The following is a 17,271-nucleotide window of genomic DNA, read 5'->3' as shown; positions in this document are numbered from 1 at the left end:
TTGAAGATGTCAGACGAGGAGAACAGTTCAGACAGTTCTGTCTGAAGCTCTTATTTATTACTAAAATCACTATTTTGATTAAGAAATAATTATCATGATGTCATGAGAAAACGCAAAAAGGATATTGTTTAAGAACTTCAATTAAAAATGCAAGTAAAATAAAAAATAAGTCGAAATTCTCATTGTAAATACTCAACAGCCATATGATCAGAAATTTGCGTTAACAGGCAGTTGGACAGGTGTACCTAATAAAGTGGCCGATTCAGTGTATGTGGATGTATGTATTTTTGTTCCTCTGCCTCATGTAGAAGATATACATCAGATGATCAGTGAACATCAACACAAGTGCGTCAAGTAACGAAACTGCAAGCTAAGGTAAGACATTTCCATTTGATTTTCAGACATGTAAGGACTACTTTTTTCATGACACATTCTGTTTTATTGTGATGACTGAACATTTAGTAGCCTCTTTTTATTAACATATAAAAATAAAAGTTATGTTTTATTTATTCAATATGTGTTTTATTTACACAAAATGCTTATAAATGCATTGATAAAGAAATTGTGAAATGAATCTATATGAATCAAATGAATCTATATGAATCAACAGATTATTACTTACACTTAAAGTCATTAAATGAGTAATGAGCACTGATGAAAAGAGGTTGATGTACAGCTGGATGGAGATTTTCTGGTAATTAAGTCTGACATATTCCCAGGCGTATCTTCTAAATAGCTTTTAGTATTACTCAAATTCAAGGCGTGTATCAGCTATTATAATTCATAACGAATCACATCAAAATAATTGTTCAACCATTCAGAAAAGAATGTCCCATAATGCTGTTCCGTCGCACCTACTTTTGTTATTACATGATTTGTCTCATGTGCTGGAATTTATTTGGTAAATGTGTTTGCATTGTCGTTTACATGCATTTTCTCTTATCGAATAAAAAGTTTAGTTTTACATGCACATTTTCAGAATTTAAAGATTAAAAGAAACCTATCTAATGTCTGAATTTTCATCATTAGCTAAACTATTCCTTTAAAACTGAATTTTTGGGGGGCATTAAATAGCGTTGCAAGGACCCAGCCTGATCTCACGAGGAAACGTGAGTATTTTAAGTTTTGTCAGATTAGTGGCTAATTCGTACGAGTTCAGTCAAACGAAAATGTTCGATTTTAAAAAAAGAGGCATGGCACCCAACCCCACCCCTAACCGGCGAAGAGCAAATTGTACTAAATTGTACAAATAAGATCGTACAAATTCATATGAATTAGCCACTAAATCAAAACGATTTTACAATTCAATTCAGCTTTATTTGTATAGCGCTTTTACAATGTAGATTGTGTCAAAGCAGCTTCACATAAATGGTCATAGTAAATTGGAACAGAGTAGTTCAGTTTTCAGAGTTTAAGTTCAGTTCAGTTTAGCTCAGTTCAGTGTGATTTAATAATCACTACTGAGAGTCCAAACACTGAAGAGCAAATTCATCGATGCGTAGCTCTACCAATCCCAAATCCGGAGAGGGAAAAAAAACTTCATAGATAGGCGAGTGAAGAACAAAAACCTTGAGAGAAACCGATATGAATTGCGTTGAAGGACTATTAAACTCACTATAGCAAACCTTAGTAAATGCTGCTGTCTGTCTCACTCTGTTAAATAGTTGGGTTAAAAATACCCCAAAATATAACCCAATTATATAGGTTATTACAGCACCTTCCCAACTATTGGTTATTTTAACCCAATGCATTGGCTTATTTTTATTAAATTTTATTTTTTTCCATTCTAGTATTACTTTTGAAGTACTACTATTATTTTAGAATTATGGCTGTGTAAATAAGTGAATGTCTTCGCTGGGTCCTAAAGGCGAGAATGACAGACGAATATCCCAAATATGTGTATCATTTTCCCCTAAAAAAAACTATATAAATGAACACGGGAGGCAGAGAAAGCGTTTTATTGACTATGACGCATGCGTTTTTATCATCAATAATTAAGAGTGCTGGTGAAACGAATAGAAAAAAAGACGACACGGGAGGTAATTTGATAAAAAATAACAACAACTATTTCTACACTGGAGCTTAAATGAACTTTACAACGCAAAAACAACATTTGTACTCATATTAATACAGCTGTTCTGTGTCAGTTAAATCAGTTGACTGTCGAAATTCTAAATTTTAACCCAACTGGTTGAGTTATAAAGTAAATAACCAAATAAAGGTTCAAAATAATCCAACAAACATCAAATATTTAACCAAACTGGTTGAGTTATAAAATAAATAACCAAATAAAGGTTAAAAATAACCCAACATAGCATCAAATATTTAACCCAACTGGTTGAGTTATTATTAAATAACCTAATAAACTCAACCATTGGGTTGAAGATAAAACTCCCCTGCTGAAAAATCCAGCTTTAACCCACCTAGGCTGGTTGGCTGATTTTAGCTGGTTGACCAGGCGGGTTTTAGAGGGGTTTAGGTCATTTTCCAGCCTGACCTGCTTGACCAGCCTAGTTTGGGCTGGGCATAGCTGGTTTTGGCTGGGCTCCTAGCCTGGCTAGGCTGGTCAAGCTGGTTTTAGTTGGTCATCTCCCAGCCTGACCAGCTAAGACTACCCTGGAGATGGCCAAAACCCCTCTAAAACCAGCTTGGTCGACCAGCTAAAACCAGCCAACAAGCCTAGCCTGGTTAAGCTATTTTTTTTTTTCAGTAGGGAACATTTTTTTAGAGTGTAGTAATGCTGCAGTTCTGTCCTCCCATAAATGTTTCACGTCATGTCTTAAGTAAATCCTCACAGGTTTCTTTTTTTTTTTTTTTTTTTTTTTTTTTTTTTAACAAATGTCTAAGCTGGGAGGGACTTCAACCAGTTAGGCTTGTTAAATCAGCCTTACTTCCCAGAGATTTTGATGTTTAACGAGACTCTTGACAGAGCAAAGTCTGGTGTGTAAGAATATGCATTTAGTAGGAAAACTTAATTCATCAATGTTTATTTCTGCAGCACTTTATGCAATACAGAATGTTTCAAAGAACCAACAGGAGAAAACAAAACTAAATTATAGAATATAATTAAATATATTATGATTTTTCGAAATATGGTGCCACCATTAAGGTAATGCATTGTTTTGCAGATTGGAGAGAGACAGTGAAGTTCTTCTGCTGAGGTCATTCAAGCTATCATGAGTTCCAGGTGAGTTGGCACTTTTATACTTTCTACTGAATTATATATTGCTGGGCGGCACGGTGGCTCAGTGGTTAGCACTATCGCTTTACAGAAAGAAGGTTACTGGTTTGAGTAGGGTTGCCACTTGTCCCTTAAAATATGGAATCATCCCGTATTTGAGAATGGAATTAGCGCGTCCCGTTCTGCATCAATACAGAACAGGTTCTGTCCCTTATTTGTTATCATTTTTTAAAAGTAGCTTTTCATGCAAATCAACCCACACGCATTTTGTGAAGATGCCTCATTTCCTACTTTTGATTGGGTAATGCTTGATGTCATCATTAGTTTGAATGGTCTTTGTCCAGTGAGGTGGCTGCTCCCCGTCTTAGAGTTTAAACGCAAGCGACTGCAAAGTACCGCAGAGTAGTGTTAGAAAATGTTATCAAGTCAACTGCACGATTTGTCTGAGAGCGTTCTGTGTGGCTCACGCGGGTCTGTCGTGCGACAACTTCCCTCCGGAGAGCAGCATTCCTGCAATGACAGAGCTCACAGAAATCAAAGCACAGTCAGACAATTCTTCGTACCCCAAGTCTCTCCTGGAGCAGACATGGTGAAGACAGTGACCCAGTTGGTGAAAATCTAGCTGGAGTCATTTTTTTTCTCTTTTTGTTTTGTAATTTACTGTTTTTTTACATGACTTAAAGAACAGTCTTATAATAATAATAATAATAATAATAATAATATGTGTATTTTATATTAACGGAGTAAAACCATGTCAACAACTGAAATCACAGTGAAATGAATGGCTGTAAAAATTCTATAGAAACAATGTAGGTGGATCACATTCCAATGCAATATTATGATTTGTTAAGGTTAAGTCAGGCACATAACCATTAATGTATTACATAAAACTAGGGCTGTCAACGTAATTAATCATTTTTTTAATTAATCATGATTAATCACGAAACACCGTATTTATTATAGAAATGAAAACACAGACATGTTAGTGCCATTTGAATTTCAATACAATCAATGCCAATAACAAACAAAAATGATTTCCATGTAGATTCTAAGAGGACTACAAACACACACAAACACACACACAGACAATGCATGCAGTACATTTTCATGGACACAAATACTCCGCTTTAATGAATAAGATAAGATTTTGATTACCTTATAGGATCGTGCGAGTCCCAAATTCTGGAGGTTTTTCTTTCCATTTGCCATGCGGTATTAAATTCCATGAAAACATCCAGAATGAAAATCTGCTGAATGAAAGTGAACTGCTGAACTGCAGTTAAAGTCTTAAGAACAAAAATGAAACACCTGAAATTGCATGAAACTTTGGAGGAAACGCTGGATAGCCTGGTGATGCTACATTAATTGTTTTATACTGAAACTTTCTTTCTAAGACTGCGTCCTTGGTTTGATCCAAATTTCCTTGCACGTTAAACACAAGAAGGGCCGGAGCAAGCTGAACTGGCGTTCTAGGCAAACGGCAATCACGCCTCCCTCAACCCAAAAGTGACCGGTTCACAGATGAAAGACTGTGAGGGAGAGGGTGTAGCGGATGAGGATAGGGGGGTTCGCTTACTATTCTGTAGCCCAAGGCGGCTGCCTGGGTCACCTCTATGCACGCGCCGTCCCTGAACACACGTCGGCCACAACAGTAAAAATAAAAAAGCTGCAACTGTGTTCTTTGCCTTATTTGTTTTAGCCCTTTAAATATTTCTATTTTAACACTATAAATATTATAATTATTTATTAAAATAGTTAATTAACTTAATTTTTTCAAAAATCTTTAGGGTGTCAGGATTAATGACACTAATTATTTTATAAGTCTGTAAGACTTATTTGAGTTAATATCAAAGGGCACATAGTTTATCCCTTTTTTATGATTTAATAATAATATTCTGGTTATTCTGAGTATGCCAGTTTAGGTTCATAGCCAAGAGCTCCTACGCTCTGTGTTTGCAACAGACAGGCTGACAGACAGAGAGAGAGCTAAGCTAAGCTATGCTAGGATGAGCATTCAGCCGTACATGTACGAGTCAGATACAGACCAAGCAGAGAGTACAAAATCATTTGTGTCTTTGAAACATGAAGTGTCCCGAATCGTTGCGCCACGCATTCCAGAACTCCAAACACAAGCCTCCACCAGGACAAACACATCGGAGCCGTGCCGAGCCGCTGACCCGCGTGCAGCGTACAAGGTACAAGCAATAAATACAATTAGAATGATAATGTGGAGAATATTGATCTTGTGTTGAGCCCAATGAGCTTTTCATCAAAAAAAATAGAGCAAGAGTGTTCCTTTAGTGATATCGCTTTGACTCACACGCTGAAAATGGTGGACATGCAACAAGTAATTGAGGATATGATCGTGACGTGAGGCTGTCAATCAATATTGGTGGGCAGGAGGACCGCTCTCCTACGCAAAGTTGCGGTCGGTCTGAAAACCGCTCTAATTGGTCCACCATTTTTTTGTTAAATTGAAAAAAAAGGACTGTGTGTGTTTATATCAGCCCAATATGACGGTCTATACACTATATATACACACATGTCTGTCCAGACAACTTGAAAAGCAGATTTTTCACCACAGGTGCTCTTTAAGGTTATTCACTAAAATCTATCATTTAAATCATTCATGGAGCTGAATACAGTATATAGTCTGTATATAAAAGGTTAAAAATAAACCTGTCCTAACAATCTAGCCTTTATAATCAAATTATTAAATAAAAGATGATACTGCAGTAAAGTATTTGTAGTCTTTTAATAAGCATCATATATACAAGGGTGTGGATTGTTAATCGTTTGTTTTGAAATTTGTGCATCTGATTTGTCCAATAATAAACCCGAAACACATGTGATTCTTGTCATGCGGTGTATCCAGCCAATCATGTAATATCCGTGTCGTTATTGTGTCGCTCTTCAGATGCTGCACTGGCTGAATCAGTCATCTGATCTCGGAGCTCTGTCGCAGTACTTTGATGCCACATATGACAGTCATGTGACGTCGGCACAACATCAATCTTGACAACATTTCTAACCAGGATGTACCCCTTTAAGACAGATTTCGATCGATCTGCGCATTTGAGTGACTAGTAGGGTTGTCATGTGGTAGATTAGTGTCCAAGTGAGAGACAAAATAAAGGGGTTTTGTTAATGATGTTTTCAGAGAACCTACTGATGTCCTGAGAGAGACTAATGATGTCCTGTTAGAGCATAGGTCTCGAACTCAATCCCTAAAGAGTTGTCTTGAATACCTTGATTTGTTGGATTAGGTGTGGGTTAGGGTTGGAGCAAAACTGTGCAAAGCTATAGCCCGCCAGGAATTGAGTTTGAAACCTATGTGTTATAGACTAGTGATGTGCTGTGAGAAAATAGAGATGTCCTGTCATGAGGTAGACTAATGATGTCCGGGAGAGATAAAATAAAGGGCTTTTGTTGAAGTGGCTTTGTTATCATCTATAACACTGTTTATCTATCATGTTCTCCTGTTTTACATGTTTTAATATGTTCATCATGCAGATCAACTCTGATTCATCAAGGTCCTCCAAGACGATACCGTCTACATACAGAGAGGAAAATACTTGATGATAATGGAAAAGTCAGAAAATGGACTTATGGTGCAAAAGACGCAAGAAAACAAAACAAAATTATTCTGCTGGTGGGAGAGACCGGTACTGGAAAGACCACCCTCATCAACTCTTTAGTGAACTACATACTGGGAGTGAAGTTTGAAGATGAAACATGGAATGAAATCACAGAAGAAGAAGGAGGAGATCAAACAGAATCCCAAACCTCTGAAATCACCATGTATGAGGTCTTTCCAGAGGAGAGTGCCATTTCTCTCACCATCATTGATACTCCAGGTTACGGAGACACTAGAGGACTGGAGAAAGATCTGGAAGTTGCTGAAAATTTAGCTTTTCTGTTTCAGAGCAATGATGGAGTTCGAGAAGTCGATGCTGTGTGTTTTGTGATTAAAGCATCTAATAATCGTCTCTCAGACAGACAATACTACATTATCAGCTCAGTTCTGTCTCTGTTTGGGAAAGACATTGTGAACAACATTGTGTTTTTAATCACACACTCTCATGGTCTTCCTCCTAAGAATGTCCTCAGTGCCATTAATAAAGCTAAAATCCCCTGCAAACGAGACAGAAAGGGCCAACCTGTATATTTCTTGTTCAACAATTGTCAGGCTGAACCTCGAGATAATGTGAAACGCTTCATTCGTGCTCAAAGAGACGCCTGGGAAAACAGCATGGAAGAGACAAAGCATTTCCTTCAGTCTCTGGAAGAAAAGAACAGATGTAGTTTAGAGCTGACTTCAGATGTCCTGAAAGAGCGGATTCAGCTAGAAGCTTCCATCAGCAACTTACAACTGAGAGTCCTAGAGAAAGAGTCGAAGAAGTCTGAAAAACGTCAGATTCAGAATGCAATGAGAAAAAACAAGGATAAGATTGAAAAACGCACAAACTTTAGCATTAGAGTCAAAAAGACCGTCAAAGAAAAGGTGCCCATAGTAAGTACATCATGGAAGAACAGAAAAGCAACAACCTGCACCGTCTGTGAGGAGAACTGCCATGAGTTTGACTGCTGGTGGGTTTCTGGTCCCAAGAAGTGTGAAGTCATGAAAAACGACCACTGCACAGTGTGCACAGGGAAGTGTCACTACAGCAAGCACGTAAAAGAGAACAAGAAATATGTTATTAGCACTTCAGACATTGTGATGAAATTTGATGATTTACAAAGAGATCATGAAAATCCTCAAAATAAGAGGTTATTAATTACAGTGGATGATATTGACCAAGATCTGAAGGCAATTGAAGATCAAAAGTTAATTATGGTGTTCAAAGCTTACCAGATCATCAAGAATCTGTCTCAGGTGGCACTAAAACCAGACTCTGCCTTCACCCTCCAGCATCTGGAATTCTTCATCCCCAGAGTGAGGGAGGCTGGGAAAGAAGACTGGGCTCGAGAACTGGAGGAAATGAGGAGACGGGCAGCAGCTGAAGAATCCAATAAGGGTTTTATCAATTACATAAAAGCTGGACTCAATAAAATCTTCTGACAAATGAACAAATGCACAGAAGATGAAATGAATCAATAAAGATGAAAATCAATGTTTAAGATGGGAAAATGGTGCAGGTGATGATTTATATAAGTGGAATTACAAGATTTCTTCTATTCAGATAATCAGTCAATCTAAGTGATCATTAAAATGCAAGCCATTTCAGTCTCATCTGTTAGCTTATGACCTTTTATAATAAACCACTGTCTACAACACTGCAGGTTACTGGATAGTTGCATATTGATGTGTATTTTCAAGTGTTAATCCCAGTCAAAATATATCTGATTCTGTATTCTGTTAGTGTTGTATTTTAAATGTGTAAAAAAATGAATTATTAATTTCAACAATAAAACCAGAATCTTCTCGTTCCCTCTTCTACTTATTATTATTTTATACATTCATTTTTTGCATATTATCCCTGGTGAAAAATCCAGCTTAAACCAGCCTAGGATGGTTGGCTGGTTTTAGCTGGTTGACCAGCCTGGTTTTAGAGGGGTTTTGGCCATTACCAGGCTGGTTTCCAGCCTGGTCAGGCTGGAAAATGACCAGCCAAATCCAGCTAAAACCAGCTTGACCAGCCTGGCTTAAGCTGGATATAGCTGGTTTTGGCTGGACTCCCAGCTTGGCTAGGCTGGTCAAGCTGGTTTTAGCTGGTTTTAGCTGGAAATAACTTGTGAAGTTTGTTGGTTGATCTTAAATACTAATGAGAAGGCCAAAATAATTAGGAGCTAAACTGTGCAGACTGTAAATTTAAACAACCTTTAAACTGAAATAATAAAAATCAGACTGATAGCCTGTGTAATGAAGAGAAGTTAGCATGGTGAAATAAATTACATTTTTATACTTAGTATAATTTGAGACCTGTTAAGAAGTATTTACTAAATGTGTCACACCGTCTGCTCTTTCCTGCAATCCCAATCACTGCTCTCACTCACCATCCACCACACCCGTGAACCCTCACCTGATTACTAATCACCCCCACCGGCAATCACCAACGCACTATATATGCTCACCTCACTCACTCATTAGCTTGAATCAAAGATGGATGGTTATCCACGTATCCTCTCCCATATTCTCCTGTGCACTTCCATAGATGTTTTCCTCCTCCAGTGGATGTAAATACACCTGTTTAAGGGAAGTGACTATTCTTACCAATGAACTTAACTTACCAGCAGAACTGTTTGTGTGTGTGTGTGTGTGTGTGTGTAAGCCTTTCCTAGTGCTTCTAAAGAGAATTGTGTTATTTATTACAATTTATTCATATTTGTTTTTCAGCTCTGAATTTTAATCTGACTCCAATTTTAAGAGACCGTCAAATTTAGGCAGTATTTCTAATAGTAAGAACGAATCACATTCATCATTTATGACTCAATTAAGAGTTTTGATTAATATTTGTAGCAGCCCTTGATTTTCTTTAAACGAAGCAGAGAGTCTCTGACGGGTGTAAAGTGATTTATTCTGGAACCAGCATAAACACTGTGAAAACTGGAAGTAAACACACAAATTGCAAAGCAAATTTACAATAAATTACTCCACATTTACAGTGCATTACCATGCATCTGCACACAGCACAACAAATGAGCTATGTAAAGCAACATATACACAATAATTCACCTAGTTGACAATTTCAAAACACAAAAGTTTCCAAAAATAAACCATTTAGACATTTACATCATAATTTGAAACACAAACATAAATTAAACACCTCACTCCGCTCACCAAGGGATGCTAGCCTAAACACGTAGCTTTTTAGTTTTGTGATGGTCATCTGGCTAAACACACGAATGTAAACATGAGATAATGCAACAAAAAACAAACAAACAACATTATAATGCACACGATCGTGCTTAGAGAACTTGGATTAACTTACATTTCTCACAGGAATTTAATCACCAAGCTTCTGGGATGAGATCGTTTTGATGAGTGTGGCATGGTATGAATTATACAGGTTCCAGGGTTTGCTTTAAAGCCATTAACCTGAATAAGGTGAGTGAAAATTAACAACCTATAGTGGCCTCTTGTGGCCCTTTACAATATCTGTTCCCTCACTCTTCAGTTAAACGTTCATTAGGGACCAAACGCCACTCAGTTTCACGCCCCGGGTTTGGTGTCTTCTCATGGACATTATCTTGGCACACTGAAATTAATCAGAGGGTGCAGGGTTAACCAATACTCAAATAGCCCGCTTCCTAACTGCTTACTCATCCTAAAAGAGAAGTTAATTTAGTCATTTCCATACAACTTATATCAGTGATTAGACGATTAAAAGATCTTCATGCTGTCCTGCCAAAACGGCTTGGTATAGTTAAATGAATCTCTAACAAAATCTGATTATGTTGCAACATAACGGTAGCGCAGACTCCACTTAGGCCCCGTTTACACTAGTGTGTTTTAGTTTTAAATTGGCGTTTTAGAACAAAAACTGTCCGCATACACACTAGTGTTTCAACTAGTGTCTCTGAACATATCTCCGTCCACACTACGCCACCAAAAACGTATATCACGTGACTATTCGTGCACTCTGGACATGCGCGTTCTATTATAAACAGAAAGCATGCGTCTCGCTCTGCATTTGGTTATTGTTAGTCATCAAACGCCTGTTGAACATTAAACGCGATGGCAAAGAAAGCAAGAGAGGTATTTTTGTGGACGGACGACGAGGTCGAGTTGTTACTAAACATAACAAATGAATCACTGCACAATGGTGCCTAAAACAGACAATAGTGCAAACAACGCTCCCATTTCTGTGCCCATGTTGTTGTTTACAGTACTGTCTTCCGGTAGTGTTAAAGCCATGTGTTATAATCATGTGATAGGGACTTGACGAATAAGGGAAGGATACGCAATGACACAAAAGCCACAATCAGGTAGTAAATCTCATTAGTCCTGCCTCCGTTTTTAGATGTCTCCGTTTTTCCTCATCCACACTGAAACGGAGCAGCAGCGTTTTAGAATAGAAACGGCCTCTCCAGCATTTTAAAAACGCTCTGTTTTTGGCGCTCGAGAACTCTGGCGTAGTGTGGACGGATGGCGTAACCGTAGCAAAACGTATGCGTTTTAAAACGAAAACGCATAAGTGTAAACAGGGCCTTAATCGACTGGATATAAAATATTTCTGGAGAATTCAGAATGAATAAATCTTAACACTTAATTTTCCAGATGAAAGTGCATAAAAGCCAATTCAGAAATGTCCAACATCAATTACTCAAAGATAAATCCAAAAGTTATGAATATATAAAGTGTGTTGCAGCAAATAAGGGCCTACTCACACTATGCTATCCAAACTGTGCCCAGGCTCCTTTCCCGAATCATTTGAGAAGTGTGAGTACTCTGAATCGGCCTCAGGCACGATTCACTTGGCCGGCCCTGGCCTGGTTGGAAGAGGTGTGCCAGAGTGCGGTTTACTTGGGCTTTGGCGCAGTACGCTTCTAATGTGAGTGCAAAGTGCACCAGAGCCGGAAACTGAATATATGACTTAAACAGGATCATTTCATATGGATTTATTAATCATTCTTACTGTTCAAAGAAAACAAAATGTCATAGATTATTAAAGAAGCAAACCCCTCACTGCACGACAGCTGAAGCTTCAGTAAACCTCCTAATTTGTGCAGTTTTCATGATTGTTTATGAGTGTCAAAAGTGGCTGATCTGTTTGGTGAAATATTTGACTGCGTCTCACTGCTTATCAAACGACTAAAAATATATAACTAAAGAAATCTCCACTGTGCAGAGTGAAAGTGCTTACTGAACAGCGCATCATCGATGATGTAAGCGTGCACAGGCCCGAATGCAATGTGAGTGCAGGCCATTGTGGGAGACTGGAGGGGGGGAAAGCGTGCTTTGGCTCAGTTCAAAGCAACTGTACTTAGTGTGAGTACACCCTGAATCTGTTCATACACTGCAATGGGGTATCCTATCTACAAGATTTCAATGATTCATCTCCCACCTTTTCCTTATATACTCAACTTAGAACAAACCGTCATAAATTCAAGACAATAAAAGTGTTATGAGTTTGAGGTGTCAACCATCTCTATGGGGAGAGCATCTGGCAATGATCTTATCAAAGCTAAAAACCAAATTAACATACACCAGGAATTATTACAGTGAAATTAGGACCACTTTAACAATCCCACAGAGACATTTAAAATAAAACCAAACATGAATATACGGCTACAAGATACACCATATTAAAACCTTGGACATTTTATGTGAAATGTGAAGGATCTGCTCTGGTGGAGAAAGGTCAGGAAGGGGAGCTTGGGGTGAAAGGAGAGACCCCCTAGTATCAAAAACATACAGTCAGGAAGGTAGGCTTCCTGACTTGGGATCTTCTTCTCAGATCAGAAAGTTTATTGATTTAGCACCTGACAATTCTTGTGGTCACATTTTCACAACAGTTCTGAAGGTTTGATATTATGGTGAGACTTAGCCATACTTACAGTTTGTGACAACCAATTAGCATGCACTTCCCACTGTTGGGTGATGGCTTGCTGGTCTCTGGGTCCAGAATGGCAATGATGAGGTCTTCCTCTGGACAGACAATGAAAGGGGATTTGTGGCAAAATTGCCCTGAGGACCATCTTGAACAACTGTGCTCTGCAAGCAGTGTCAAGACTGGCATAGTAGAACCCACAAAGCATGCGATCTAGATAGCTGATGTAGTTAGCGATAAACAGAAACAGTCTGGTATGGGCCTCGAGACTCAGTCCGTAAAAGAAATTCAGGGAGAGAAACAGATGCTGCAAACTTCTTTTTTCAGTCAGGTCTTCTGTCGCTTGCTCTCTATAAATGCACAGATAATATCAAAAACGTCTTCTAAAACATTTACCTAATCTTCAGGTGAACAGGAACAACCAATATAAATGAACAGAACAGACTGAGAATTAGAATGACAATTAAAACCATAGAGGAATAACCGAAACTTAAGCTGCGGTCACACTGGGCTTTTCCTCCCATAGACTTCCATTTATATGCACGCGAATGCGTCAGACTGGAAACACAGGCTTATGTGTCAAGTTTCGCAGGGTGCTGCGGTGCAAAGTTCAAGCTTGGTGTTCAAGCTTGGTGAACTCTGACCTGCGAAATTTAAAATATGGAGCAATTGCTCACTTTTTAATGCCTAATAATCTTGTTTATTTCCAGCCCTTTTCGCAGTGCCGCACGACAGAATATCGCATGCTCAAACTCTAAAGTGACCGCAGCTTTAGGAGTATAAGTACACAAGACATGATTAACTGATAACAATCAGGCGTGTGAACAGGTGAAACAAACGAATACTAAACAAAGGGGGAACAGAACAGGAATCACATGATCTAACACAAGCACATGGCACAGAATCATGACAACAGTCATTTTTTAATCAAACCCATATTTAGCTGTGACGCCCCATTCACACGGGGCTTCAGCGTCAACGCTTCTTATTCACTTTAAATGGGTGACGTCAGGCGTTGCCAAACTGCATTGTGGATCTGTCGGCGCCGCTTCAGAGGTGTTGCTCGCTGCAGAAGTTGGGACTAGCTCAACTTTTCAAGCCCCAACAGAAGTGTCAGCCAATCAGATCGCTGTATGCAAATACACCAGCTAGACAGTGGCCTATTGCTGACTGAATTTCATTGGCTAACGCTTCCATGACAATCGATTCATCCCCAACTTCAGATGCGCCTTCAGTCAAGCGTTGACGCTGAAGCCCCGTGTGAATGGGGCGTGAGCTTCTTGTCTTCAGCTTCGGGATTTATCTCATCAGTTCTGGGCTTAAAAGCATTAATATAATTTAATTAAACTAATAATTTATTATTTCTGTCTTGAAGTAACTCTTATCTAGAGGTCAGATGGTCATTTAAGGTTATGAGTAAAAGCATACACACACATCTGTGTGAAAAGACTGTCATCATTTACTGTCAACACAAATGCACACACCCACACAAACACCACTAACAAATACTGTACACAATACAAGGCATTTCTTGAAAAACAAAATACATATTGTAAACAAATAAGCAAGCAGGATATTTGCATTTCTTTGATATTGTACAACATCATGTTCAATGATCTATTGTAAACTGTCAATGGAGCTCTGTTGACCATAGACGTCAAACACACAAATGAAGACAAACTCATGTTGTTTTGTCTTTCCATTAGACAAATCAGGTGGTATCAGTGTCTTGCTGTTGACAAATATTTGCGCTCTGCCAGCTCTGTCCCTGTAAGATATTTACGCATCTCAGCTAAAAACTCTATGAATGAATTATAAGTGCAGTTTATTTATAAACTAATTTCGAGAAGATCACATGCTTATGATTGCTTGCGGCTGTCCATTATCCAATTCATGATTCACCAATCACACGATTCCTAAGCCACTAAATACCCTAGGTTTAATACCACAGTCATTTTCGTTTTGTAGAATCTCCCCTTCTATATACATATATATATATATATATATATATATATATATATATATATATATATATATATATATATATATATATATATATATATATATATTAAGTTTTAATCATTAATCATTATTAAGAGGTTAAGTGAAATAAAATGACATCAAATTACAGCAGGTGAATGTTAATTTTACCTTAATTAAGCTTGAACTTAAGACTTAGCCTGAGAGTTATGCTGCCCCGGACCAGGCTAGTTTCCCAGTATAAGTTGCCAAAGTAACTGAGTTTGAACTATCATAAATTTGATATATGAAATCGAATCCGCCATTAATAAACCTGATTTACCAAAATCAGCCTGGCTTTTTCGCTAAGCTTGGTTTATGGAACAGCCCGCTGATGTGAAATGTGTCTGTACCTATGATTAAAACTAGTGTTTAAAATGACAATAACCCAGGATTAAGTGCCGTGTAAAAAGCGGTAAATGTACCTTAAAGGTATCAATATGATCAATAGTGACAACATGTGTACCTTTATTTCTGAGTGTACAGGAGAGAAAAATGTAAATAAAATCTTGCACAGCCCACAAAAAAAGGCGGGTGAGTTAATAACAAGAAGAATAATGCAGTAAACAATACCAACATTGCCAATAACGCTACAAACCAGTTGGTTTACGCCAGTGGAGTTAGTCTCTGTAGATCTGTCCAGCTTAAACCTGAATCTATTTTCCTGATCCAGCTCTTCAGCTCCTCAGGTACTGTATGTGTGTTGAAGTTTGGAAATGAACTCTGTAAGATAAAATTAAAACAGCACAATAGAACGTATTTCTATTGATGGTATGACACTAGTGATGGGTCATTCATGAAACGATTCGTTCATTTTGAACGAATCTTCAATATGACTCGGGAACTATTAGTCCTCTCAGGGAGTGATTCGTTCATCCGTGCGTGCGCACATTTGTGCAGGTGATATCGTTCATTTCAAGTCTTTTGAGTCGTTAATCGCAGAAAGGCAGAAGCCAATCATAAGCGTTTAGAGCTAGAAAAATAATTGATCCGCTCATTTCTCGAGTCCTCTATTGGGTTTAAATGATTCGTTCCACACAGGCCGATCATATGCATTTAGAGCCGGAAAAAGAATTGATCTGTTCATCTCTCGAGTCCTCTATCAGTTCTGAGTCATTCGTTCCTCAAGGGCCAATCACATGCGTTTAGAGCCGGAAAAAGAATTCAATTGAAAGGTGAACTAATTACCATGGCTCCTATCGGCTCAGACTGTGTACATTGGTTAAGATTATATGTGACTGTCAGTGTAACGTGAACGAATCACTGACATTTGAAGACATGAAGAGGTGAGCTGAGCAAAGAGACAACAATACCTTCATAGTGTAGGAGTCCATCTATTAGCTCAATGACGAAACTAACAGCATGGTCGAAGGTTTAATGCATGTAAGCCTTTTCTAGTGCTTATGAAAAGAATTTTATTATTTATTAGAATTTATTTATATTAATTTATTAACTCCGAATTCAATCTGACTCCAATTTAAATGATCCTAAAATTTAGATAATATTTCTAATTGTAAGAACGGATGACATTCATCATTTGTGATTTAATTTAGAGTTTTGATATTTTCTGAGGTCCGATATTCTAATTGTACGTTCATTAGGGACCTACGTCGCTCAGAGTTCCACGCCCCGGGTTTGCGTTTCTTCTCACGGACAATATGTCGGCACTCTGAAAATAGTCAGAGGATGCAGGATTAACTATATTTGAATAAGCTGGTCGCATTAACGCTTACCTAGTCTTAAAAAAACAGATCCTTAGCCAAGCCCATACAACTTGCTATTCCCAGTGGTCGAATGATTAAAAGGTCTACATGTTATCGGCACGCAATGGCTACGAATAATCAAATGCGCCAATTAAATCAATTTCGATTATGCCGTACGATAAGGGTAACGAGACTCCACATAATCTACTGGATACAATGAATTCGCAAAACTCCAGAATTAATCAAAACTTAAAATTTTATTTGTCAGGTAAAATTGTATTCTGCCAATTACATAATAAATCATCAGGAAGCCAATTCAGAGATGAGACTAACAATATAACATCCATTAATCAAAGATAAATCAAAGAGTTAAGAGATGCATACCTGACCACAGAAATACATTGCAGCATAAGTCTCAGAGATGCTGCAATGGGGTGTCTTTTTACAAGATCTCCCCCTGTCCTAAAGCACATCTTACCTTATATACTCAAGTCAAAACAAACAGCCATAAATTCAAGACAATAGAAGTGTCACAGAAACCCTGACCTGGTCAATTTAAGGACTTAACCATCTCTTAGGAGGGAGAGCATCTTATCAAGATCTTATAGAAGTCAAAAACCAAATCAACATATACCAGTAAAATATTACTGTAAAATTAAGACCACTTTACCAATCACACAGAGACATTTAAAATGATACCAAACATGAATATAGTGATGCAAGATACACCATATTAAAACCTTGAACATTTTATGTGAAATGTGCTCTAATCAGAAGGTAACATAAGGGTCAAGAAGGGGGGTTTAGGTGGAAGGAGAAGGGTGACTTCTTCGCATTACCCCCTGCTGTTGAGTAGCTCTGTTTCTCCAGCCTG

At 38.0% G+C, this 17,271-nt stretch overlaps 2 protein-coding genes and 1 long non-coding RNA gene across 4 annotated transcripts in view; all 3 read left to right on the top strand.

Annotated features, from left to right (window-relative positions):
• The window catches only part of LOC147842925 (uncharacterized), a 959,952-nt gene that overhangs the window by 694,084 nt on the left and 248,597 nt on the right, over positions 1-17,271 (top strand). The window lies entirely within an intron of this gene.
• The window catches only part of si:dkey-88n24.9, a 203,030-nt gene that overhangs the window by 44,942 nt on the left and 140,817 nt on the right, over positions 1-17,271 (top strand).
• Positions 2,822-9,416, top strand: zgc:195077. 2 transcript variants are annotated; one of them, XM_087258581.1, is made up of 4 exons: positions 2,822-2,940; positions 3,129-3,187; positions 6,695-8,664; positions 8,874-9,416. In XM_087258581.1, exons 2-3 carry the CDS (start codon positions 3,177-3,179, stop codon positions 8,241-8,243), a joined length of 1,560 nt encoding a protein of 519 aa, XP_087114707.1. In that variant the 5' UTR covers positions 2,822-2,940; positions 3,129-3,176; the 3' UTR covers positions 8,244-8,664; positions 8,874-9,416.

Source organism: Danio rerio, chromosome 7 (assembly GCF_052040795.2).
Source record: "Danio rerio strain M-AB ecotype USA chromosome 7, GRCz13ab, whole genome shotgun sequence".
Classification (NCBI taxonomy): Eukaryota; Metazoa; Chordata; class Actinopteri; order Cypriniformes; family Danionidae; genus Danio; species Danio rerio.
Note: the sequence above shows the minus strand (reverse complement) of the source record. Positions and strands in the feature narration are given on the sequence as shown.